The following is an 11287-nucleotide window of genomic DNA, read 5'->3' as shown; positions in this document are numbered from 1 at the left end:
CTTTCTCTCTCAAAAACAAACATTAAAAAAATTGAATAGAGATGAAGAGGAGCTCAGGATGGCTTCAAACCAACCAGGCTCCCACTTGATGACTGGTAAATGATGCTACCATTCACTGAGATAGGGACCACAGGGGCAGGGGCAGACTGGGGGCAGACAGGACACGAGACAGTAGTTTACTTTTAAAAGATGAGTTTGAGAGACACCTGAGTAGCTCAGCCAGTTAAGTGGCCAACTTCAGCTCAGGTCATGATCTCACAGTTTGTGGGTTTGAGCCCAGCATCGGGCTCTGTGCTGACAGCTCAGAGCCTGGAGCCTGCTTTGGATTCTCTCTCTCTCTCTCTCTCTCTCTCTCTCTCTCTGCCCCTCCCCTGCTTGTACTCTGTGTGTGTCTCTCTCTCAAAACTAAATAAACATTAAAAAAGTTTTAAAGATGAGTTTGAAATGCTTGTGAAATCTGCAGCTAGTCGTACATCCAAGGGCCAGTTGTGTGTGTGCATGCACTGCTCTGGACAGAGGTCTGCAACCCAGGATATATTTGGGGATCTTCCACATGTATGTAGCTGATGCCATGGGAATGTTTGAAATTCTCCAGAGAGAATGAGGAGTGAGACAATTGCCTAGGCAGAGCCCAGAAGAAAAGCAGTATTCAAATGATAAGGATCCCTCACCAAAGACCAACCAGGAGTGATCAGAGGTACAAGGTAACCCAAAAGAATAGTAGGTCACAAGAACCAAAGAAAAAGTTTCAAAAGGGGCAGAGTGGACAGCAGTAGCAGATGCTGACAGAAAGTAAGTAGAGTGTATTTTCATAGAATGTAACAGTAAGGAGATAATAGGGTGAATTTCATGGAAACATTTTCTATAGAGGGTAGACAACCTCTACCTTATGCCACAGATTGAAGATTGCCACAGACTGAAAACTGAGAAAGAAATGTAGATATCTCTTCAAGTTTTCTTTGAAAGGGAAGATAGTTGAAATTGGTAGCTATTAAACATCATGGATGATACCTAGTGGTATATTATGAGAGAAGGTTTTTAAGATAGAAGGATCTTGAGCATGTTTCAAAGCTATTGGAGGGGCCCCTGGGTGGCTCAGTTGGTTAACCATTCTTTTTTTTTTTTTTTTCAATGTTTTTTTTTTTTTATTTTTTTAATTTTTGGGACAGAGAGAGACAGAGCATGAATGGGGGAGGGGCAGAGAGAAAGGGAGACACAGAATCGGAAACAGGCTCCAGGCTCCGAGCCATCAGCCCAGAGCCCGACGCGGGGCTCGAACTCACGGACCGCGAGATCGTGACCTGGCTGAAGTCGGACGCTTAACCGACTGCGCCACCCAGGCGCCCCAACCGCCCCATTCTTGATTTCAGCTCAGGTCATGATCTCACAATTCGTGAGATCGAGCCCCGTGTCAGGCTCTGCGCTGACAGCAGGAAGCCTGCTTGGGATTCCCTCTCTCCTTCTCTCTCTGCCCCTCCCTCACTCATGCTCTCTCTTTCTCTCACAATCAATAAATAAACCTTAAACATTTTTTTAAATAAATAAAAGCTATTGGAAAGGAACCATTAAAATTATGCACTAGACTTACTGATTTGAAAAGGTGTTAATGTTATATTGCTAAATGAAATGAGTTCATGTCTCAAAAAAAAATTTTATGTATGTGTGTATGGATACACACAGACAGTATTCTAGAAGGACATATGGCAAAGTATTAACCATGTTTATCCTTGAGTAGGTAGAACAAAAGATTTTAATTGTTATTATTTTCCTTTATCTGTATTTTTATTATGAGAAGTATTGTTTTGTGATATTTTTTAAAAGGCAATAAGCTAGCAACTTCCTTTTCAGAGTACTCTCTCCTCCATGTGCTATGGTCCTGAAAGTATATTGAAGACAGACGTCATTCCAGTTTGATGAAATATATTGTAAAATTCTTAACCATGATTTTTACAAGGACGGCTACCCTTGAGTTTGGGGAGGCAAAGGTAACCCAGGTAACCTGGCTCAAGTAGGAGTCAGCTACTGTGTCAGCCAGCCCACCACTCTATCCAGGGGTCTTCTCATCCTGAGGGTGGGCTACCTCTCCCCACACCTTTCTGTATTCTATAAGCAGACCATCACGAAATCTGAAACTTGGTTGGCAAGACTGAAAAGTATGTGAAGCAAGGATAGGGAAACAAATGTTTCCTTCACAACTACAGCATAATGCGGACCTCGATGGTGGGCCAGGCTCCATCCTCCTCCTCAGTGGTGGCAAATAACAGTCAAAACTCACCATGTAATAGCTTGAAGTCATCTTTTCATGTGTGAAAAGCATCATACTGCAGTCTAAGACCATATGAAAGTGCCAATCCAAAATGGATGAAAGTATCTACAAAGAACTTTTCACACTCAACACCCCAAAAATAAATAATCCAGTTAAGAAATGGACAGAAGACATGAAGACATCTTTCCAGAGGAGACATCCAGATGGCTAACAGACATATAACAAGATTCTCTACATCACTCATCATCAGTAAAATACAAATCAAAACCACAGTGAGATACCACCTAATACCTGTCAGAATGAGTACAATTAACAACACAGGAAACAAACAGATGTTGGTCAGGATGCAGAGAAAGCAGAACCCTCTTACACTGTTGGCATGAATGCAAACTGGTGCAGCCACTCTGGAAAATAGTATAAAGTTTCCTCAAACAGTTAAAAATAGTACTACCCTACAACCCAGCAATTTTACTACTAGGTATTTACCTAAAGGATACAAAAATACAGATTCAAAGGGACACATGCACGCTGATATTTATACCAGCATTATCAGCAATAGCCAAAGTATGGAAAGAGCCAAAATGTCTATCAACTGATGAATGGATAAAGAAGATATGGTGTATATGCATATACAATGGAATATTACTCGACCATCAAAAAAGAATGAAATTTTGCCATTTGCACTGACATGGATGGAACTAGAGGGTATTATACTAAGCAAAATAAGTCAGAGAAAGACAAATACCATATGATTTTACTCATATGTGGAATTTAAGAAACAAAACAGATGAACATAGGTGAAGGGGAGAAAAAGAGAGAGAAGCAAACCATAAGAGACTCGTAACTATAGAGAACAAACTGAGGGCTGATGGGGGGAGGTGGGTGGGGTGTTGTGATGCACTAGGTGTTATATGTAAGTGATGAATCACTAAATTCTAAACCTGAAACCAATTTTACCATATAGGTTAACTAGAATTTAAATAAAAACTTGAAATTAAAAAAAAAAATGGATTAAGGTATAAGTTGTATGAAAATTGAAAAAATTCAACATCACTCACTTTCAGGGAAATACAAATCAAAACCACTGTGAAAGTGGTCCACTTTCTTACACCATACATATAAATAAATTCAAAATGGATGAAAGACCTAAATGTGAGACAGGAAACCATCAAAATCCTAGAGAATAACATAGGCAGCAACCTCTTTGACCTCAGCTGCAGTACCTTCTTATCTGACATGTCTCCAGAGGCAAGAGAAACTAAAGCAAAAATGAACTATTAGGACTCCATCAAGATAAAAAGCTTATGCACAGTGAAGGAAACAACCAACAAAACTAAAAGGCAACCAACAGAATGGGAGAAGATATTTGCAAATGACACATCTGATAAAGGGTTAGTATCCAAAATCTAAAAAGAACTTATCAAACTCAAAACCCCCAAAACAAATAAACCAGTTACTAAATGGGCAGAAGACATGAATAGACATTTTCCAAAGAAGACATCCAGGTGGCCAACAGACACAAGAAAAGAGGCTCATCATCACTCATCATCAGGGAAATACAAATCAAAATCATAATGAGGTATCACCTTCCACATTCAGAACGTCTCAAATTAACAACACAGGAAACAACAGGTATTGGCAAAGGATGTGGAGAAAGGGGAACCCTCTTACACTGTTGGTGAGAATGCAAACTGTTGCAGCCACTTCTGGAGAACAGTATGGAGATTCCTCAAAAAGTTAAAAATGGAGCTACCCTACAATCCAGCAATTGCACTAGCTATTTACCAAAGGATATAAAAATACAGATTCAAAGGGAGACATGCACCCCAATGTTTATAGCACCATTACCAACAATAGCCAAATTATGGAAAGAACCTACATGTCCATCAACTGATGAATGGCTAAAGAAGATGTGAGATACACACACACACACACACACACACACACACACACACACACAGGAATATTACTCAACCGTAAACAAGAATGAAATCGTGCCATTTGCAACAACGTGGATGGAGCTAGAGTGTATTATGCTAAGCAAAGTAAGTCATTCAGAGAAAGACAAATACCATATGATTTCACTTATATGTGGAATTTAAGAAACAAAAGAGATGAACATGGGTGGAGGAAAGGAGTGAGGGAAACCATAAAATAAGACACCTAACTATAGACAACAAACAGGTTTGATGGAAGGAAGTGAGTGGGGGTCAGGTTAAATGGGTTATGGATATTAAGGAGGGCACTTGTGATGAGCCCTGGGTGTTGTATGTAAGTGATAAATCACTAAATTGTACTCCTGAAACTAATATTACATTATATGTTAACTAACTGGAATTTAAATAAAAACTTGAAATTAAAAAAAAACACAATGAGGTATCACCTTACACCTGTCAGAATGGCTAAAAGCAAACACAAGAAACAATTGTTAGTAAGGATGTGGAAAAAAAGGAACCCTCATGCCCTGTTGGTGAGAATACAAACTGGTGCAGCCATGTAGAAAACATAGAAAACAGTATGGATGTTCCTCAAAAAATTAGAAAAAGAACTATCATATGATCCAGTAATCTCACTACTGGGTATTTACCAAAGAATACGGAAACACTAATTTGAAAGGATATATGCACCCCATGTTCATTTCAGCATTACTTACAATAGCCAAAGTACGGAAGCAGCCCAAATGTCCATCGATAGATGAATGGATGAAGAAGATGTAGTATATATATCCAATGGAATATTATTCAGCCATAAACAATAAACAAAAAAACAAACAAACAAAATCTTGCCATTTGCAATAACATGGATGGAGCTAGAGAGTATAATGCTAAGCAAAATAAGCCAGTCAGAGAACGTCAAATACCATATGATTTCACTTATATGCAGAATTTTTAAAATTTATTTTAAGAGAGGGAGAGCACATGCACAGGTGAGGAAGTGGCAGAGAGAGAGGGAGAGAATCTCAAGCAGGTTCCACACTGCCAGCACAGAGCCTGACCCAGGACTCGATCTCATGAACCTTGAGATCGTGACCTGAGCTAGAATCAAGAGTGAGATTATTAACTGACTGAGCCACCCAGGCACTCTCATAGGTGGAATTTAAGAAACAAAACAAACAAAGGAAAAAAAGAAACAAACCAAAAAACAGACTCTTAACTAAAGAGAACAAACTAATGGTTACCAGAGGGAACGTGGGTGGGGGGATGGGTAACATACTATAGAGAAGATTAAGAGTACATTTATCATGATGAGCACTGAGTAATGTACAGAATTATTGAATCACTATATTGTATACCTGAAAGTAATTTAACACTGAATATTAATGATACTGGAATTAAGATAAAATTTTTAAAAAGAAAACTAAAAAAAAAATACAAACCATAGATTGCTATTTTACTTTTCTCTCAGTTTTGCTCCCCCTTTTTTTCTTTTTCTTTTTCCTTCTTTTTACTATCCATGACAAAGTTAGTGTGTATCTTACATAAGGAACCAACTATAGTATTGATTATAACTAGTAGTTTTGGAGATATTCTTTACAGAATGGAGACTCTGGCTGCCCTCGGACATTTGAAGAGCCAAGATAGAAACAAAGAACAAATAGGGGAAATGGGCAGAGGACCTGAAGAGACATTTTCCAAAGAAGACATACATACATACAGACAGACAGACAGACAACAGACATATGAAAATATATTTAACATCACGAATCACCAGGGAAATAGAAATCAAAATCACAATCAGATATCACCTCATACCTGTCAGAATAGCCATGATCAAAAGGACAAGAAATAACAAGTACTGGTGAGGATGTGGAAAAAAGAGAACCATTGTGCACTGTTGGTGGGAATGTAAATTATACAGCCACTACAGAAGATCATATACAGTTACCTCAAAAAATTAAAAATAGAACTACCACATGATCCAGAAATGCTGGCATTTATCTGAAGAAAAGAAAAACACAAATTCCAAGAGAAATACACTCCTGTGTTCACTGAGGCACTATTTACAATAGCCAAGATATAGAACAAACTAAGTGTCCATCAGTGGCTAAATGGATACAGAAGATGTGGTATATATATATACAATGGAATGTTATTCAGCCATTAAAAGAAAAAAATGAAATCTTCTCATTTCCAACAATATGAACAGACCCTGAGGACATTATGCTAAGTGAATAATAAGTGACACAGAGAAAGACACTGTATGATTTCACTTATATGTGAAATCTAAAAAACAAAACAAAGGAACAAGTAAAACAAAACTCATAGATACAGGGAACAGACTGGTCGTTGCCTGAGAGGAGGGGGATAAGGAAGTGGGATCAAGAGGTACAAACTCCTTGGGTCGTCTGGGTGGCCCAGTCAGCTAAGCATCTGACTTCAGCTCAGGTCATGATCTTGAGGTTCGTGAGATCGAGCCCCATGTCGGGCTCTGTGCTGACAGCTCAGAGCCTGGAGCCTGCTTCAGATTCTGTCTCCCTCTCTCTCTGCCCCTCCCCCATTCATGCTCTGTCTCTCTTTCTCTGTCCAAAATAAATAAACATTTTTAAAAAAAGAGGTACAAACTCCCAATGATAAAATAAATAAGTCATAGGTATGTAAGTGAAGAATGGTGACTATAGTCAATAATATTGTGTTTCATATTTGAAAGTTGCTAAAGGAGTAGATATTCTTGTAGGAAAAAAAAGATTTTGTAACTATGTGTGGTGATGGATGTTAATGAGCATTATTGTGGTGATCATCTCACAATGTACACAAAAATAAAATCATTATGTCGTTCACCTACAACTAATATAATATTAAATGTCAGTTATACTTCAATATAAAAAAAAAACTAAATAGAATTCTAGTATCTTTTCTCCTAAAGAAGAAAAATTGTGATACCATATGGCCTCAATGTGTTAATTAACCCAATTGTTGTAATCACTTCACAAAGCATACACACGTCAAATCATAATGTTGTACTATTTAAAATACACAATTTTAGGGGCACCTGGGTGGCTCAGTCGGTTGAGTGTCTGACTCTTGGGTTTGGCTCATGATCTCAGGGTTCCTGAGTTCAAGCCCCACGTCGGTCTCTGCACTGACAGCGCAGAGCCTGCTTGGGATTCTCTCTCTTCCTCTCTGTCTCTCTCTGCCCCTCTCCTGTTCATGCTCTCTCTTCCTGAAAATAAATAAACTTTAAAAAATTATAAATAAATAAAATATACAATTTTATTTGTCAATCATACGTCAATAAAGCTGAAAATTAAGAAAAAAAAAATAAGTTCTCACTCCAGCAACACATATACTAAAATTGGAATGGCATGGCCCCTGAACAAGGCTGACATGTAAATTAATGGAGCATTCAATATCTTTTCAATAAGCCATGGGATATAATGTAAGTATGGTGACTAAAGTTTATAATAATGTATGTTTGCAGGCTGCTAAGAAAGGAGATCTTAAAAGTTCTTATCACAAGAAAAAATATTTTGTAACTTTGTGTGATAATGGATGTTAATTAGACTTATTGTGGTGATAATTTCACAAAAGGTTAAAAATATCAAATCATATTGTAGACTTGAAACTAATGTTATATGTCAGTTATGTCTCAATATAAAATTAAAAAAAAAATAAGAATATGGTTTCATAAAGTTAAAACCCAGAGCATAAATCTAACCTCAGTAAATCAATCTCCACCCATGTGATCAAAATCATAAGCTATTGCCAGGTCCTGCTTTTCTCACATCCACTCATTTCCATGCACATCACACACACACACACACACACACACACACACACACACACCAAGTCAGGAGCCAGTACTAAAAGGAAATTAAGGTGCAAGGGGCATCTGGGTGGCTCAGTTGATTAAACGTCTAACTTCGGCTCAGGTTATGATTTCGCGGTCTGGGAGTTCAAGTCCCATGTCAGGCTCTGTGCTGACAGCTCGGAACCTGGAGCCTGCTTTGGATTCTGTGTCTCCCTCTCTCTCTCTCTCTCTCTTTCTCTCTCTCTCTCTCTCTCTCTCTCTCTCTCTCTCTCTGCTCCTCCCTTGCTTGCTCTCGCTCTCTCTCTCTCTCTCAAAAATAAACATTAAAAAAATTTTTAAATAAAAAGGAAATTAAGGTCCTGCCTCAGGTTAGAAGCATGAGTCAGAATGAACTGGTCTCTGGCCCTAACCCTGCCACCTACCTCATCAATGAGTTCCTGAACTTGTCTAAACTTCAGTTTCCTCAGCCAGCAAGTGAAAAGAATAGTTCCAATCCCAGTGTAGTGAGGATTATTTTAGGTGAGCCATTGAAGAACCTGGCACAGTAGTTGGCATGTTAATTACCAGTTCTCATTAAATGGTAGCCATTAGACGTACTTACATAATTACTTCTAATAAAGAAGTAAACCTAGAGTCACACCAATGTCTTTTATTTGAAATTATTTGCAAGGTTGATGTGGAAGAAGAAGAGTTTGTGAAGATGGGTGGGTGGTTCTTTAAATATCTCTCTTTACATTTTTAAGAATTACTTATTCTATTAAGATACGTTTGATTCTCCTTGTGCCCATAAAAGGACAACAACTCTCAACTAAGAGGCCAGAAGCAGCTGGAGCAGGTGCCCAGTCACCTTGGGGGACTGCCATACCCACTGCCGGCTGCAGTCACTCAGCACCCGCAGACACTCTCTTACAGCTACCTCCACCTGGCCTGGCATTCGGGGACCCGAAAAACACAGTGGCATCTGTAGTCATGATGTGGAGACAAAATACTATTTGGGCTCTTTTTCAAACAAGGAGGGAGTGTATTCTTCTCTGTGTTCTTCCTTCCTAGATTTCCTTCTTTCCTCCATTTTCTTTCGAGATTTTATCTCCATCCTCAGACATTCTCTTTCATTTCTCTCCTTTCTGCTCTCAGGTCCCTGAAAGAGAAAGGTCAGAAAAGGGTAGGAATGTACTAACAGCTAACAACGTGCAACATTTCTCCTATCAGAGATGAAGAAAGCCCTGCTCATGTAGTAGACTTGCCCATCTTAATTTCACATAATAAGTTAGCATAAGCCTAAGTGTGTTGCTAAAGGTTTTAGTCATAAATAAAGGGAATGAGCCTTGGGTGTCAGCAGAGAGACTGTGGAGGAAACTCAGCCTGTACACAACCCTGTGTCTGCCTCTGACATGTAGAGAGATGTGTTCTCACAGTACGATATAATTAATAGTCTCCTGGTGCTTTTCTGAAGAGGAATATGGCAAGTGAATCATACATGGACTGATTCTAACTTCCCAGGGCCCACTTCTTTTAAATTACATTAATAGTAGGGTTTGCATTAGTTTTAATGTGTGAAGAATGGAGTGTTGAGGAATGACATCCAACCACATTGTCATTCCCCAACAGGTTGCCCAGGGGTCCACATTCACTGATTCATTGAACACACACTACTGCTCTAAGATCAGGAGATACAGCACTAACTAAAGAAACCCTACTTCTTCAATATTACACCTAGGTGGACAGTGACAGGCAATCAATAAGCCTAAAAGGCAACAAACGATATAACAGATAGTGATAAGTACAACGATGATGAGCAAACAGGGTGATATGATAGGGAAGTGTGGAGGGGGGAGGGGAATGTTTCTTCAGTTTCCATGGTCAAGGAGCATCTTTCAAAGGAATTACTGACTAAAGAATGGCACTGATAAATGTGCTGATGGTGTCTACTTACACTTCTATTTTTAAGAAAAAAACCAAATAACATCATTACTGTCCCCCCGCCTCCATAGGAACTGGAAACGTGGGGGAACGCCTGAGTGTCTGTCAGTGTGATGAGAGGCAGTCAGATGAGCAAGATCGTGACTCAGTCCTGCAGGCTGAGTTATGAGGGTGTCCGGTTCCTGCAGTGGTGTCAGCTACTCTTCAGTGCTGAGTTGTTTTCATACCTACATTGCTTCATTTCTAACTATAGTGGTCCAGGGGTCAAAGTCACAAAGCCAAACAAACGATGAAGCTGAGATACAGCTTAAGAGAAACCTAAAAATTGTACCAGGTCTGTAAATGTGCCTCCAGATTGTGTTCATCAGACCCAGCAGCTGTATTAGATCCATCAGGCTGATAAAAGTTCATATTAAACAGTCATGAATGCCTCTAATACTTATAAAAGCAGTACAAAAAAGGAGGAAATACAGTGATGATTACTTTCAGTCTGGCTTTTCCCTTATTGAGAATAAAGATTATCTGAGCAACGCTCATTAATGATGAACTGAAATCAGGGTGCCTGGGTGGCTCAGTCGGTTGAGTGTCCTAATTCAGCTCAGGTCATGATCTCACAGATTGTGGGTTCAAGCCCCGCATCAGGCTCTGTGCTGACCACTTGCTCAGAGCCTGGAGCTTGCTTCAGATTCTGTGTCTCCTTCTCTCCCTGCCCCTCCTCCACTCACGCTTTGTCTCACTCTGTTTCTCAAAAATAAATAAATGTAAAAAAAAAAATGAACTGAAATCTGTTTTCTTATTTCATTTAAAAACAAAATGTAAAAATTTTCGAAATAAGCCAGTTGAGTTTTTCAATATCAAAATGAAAGAATTTAATTTTGTTGGTCATGATCAGGTTACAAAATTAGTTTGTGGCTCTTTTTGATGCTGAAGGATAAAAAATTTTAATTTACATGTTACTATACATTTGGCTCCCAACCAAAATACATATCATTTTTAGATTTGCTAAAAAACCACACTTTTTAGTGTAGTTAGCTTTAGAAAAGTATGTCAATTGTTAAGTAGGAACAAGTTTTAAAGTATACGTATGTTCTAAATTTTTTATTTTACATTAGGGTAAACTTTAAAGTATATACTCTTTAAAAATTGATATAACAGAGAGGCATCTGGGTGGCTCAGTTGGTTAAGCGTCCGACACTTGGTTTCGGCTCAGGTCATGATTACACAGTTCATGAGTCCTAGCCCTGCATCAGACTCTGCACTGAAAGTGTACAGCCTGCTTGGGATTCTCTCTCTCTCTCTCTCTCTCTCTCTCTCTCTCTGCCCCTCCCCTGCTCACACACTCTCTCTCTCTCT

General features: G+C 38.9%; 1 protein-coding gene across 4 annotated transcripts in view; it reads right to left on the bottom strand.

Annotated features, from left to right (window-relative positions):
• Positions 1–8648: 8648 nt before the first annotated feature.
• Positions 8649–11287, bottom strand: part of LNP1 (leukemia NUP98 fusion partner 1) — a 39388-nt gene continuing 36749 nt past the window's right edge. For all 4 annotated transcript variants that reach the window (XM_049629352.1, XM_049629353.1, XM_049629351.1 and 1 more), the window contains exon 5: positions 8649–9152. In XM_049629352.1, coding sequence (XP_049485309.1) covers positions 9003–9152 — 150 coding nt within the window. In that variant the 3' untranslated portion in view covers positions 8649–9002. The remainder of the gene's footprint in view (positions 9153–11287) is intronic.

This window comes from Panthera uncia, chromosome C2, assembly GCF_023721935.1.
Source record: "Panthera uncia isolate 11264 chromosome C2, Puncia_PCG_1.0, whole genome shotgun sequence".
Taxonomy (NCBI): domain Eukaryota; kingdom Metazoa; phylum Chordata; class Mammalia; order Carnivora; family Felidae; genus Panthera; species Panthera uncia.
The sequence above is the reverse complement of the archived record's forward strand: the minus strand, read 5'-3'. Positions and strand labels throughout refer to the sequence as shown.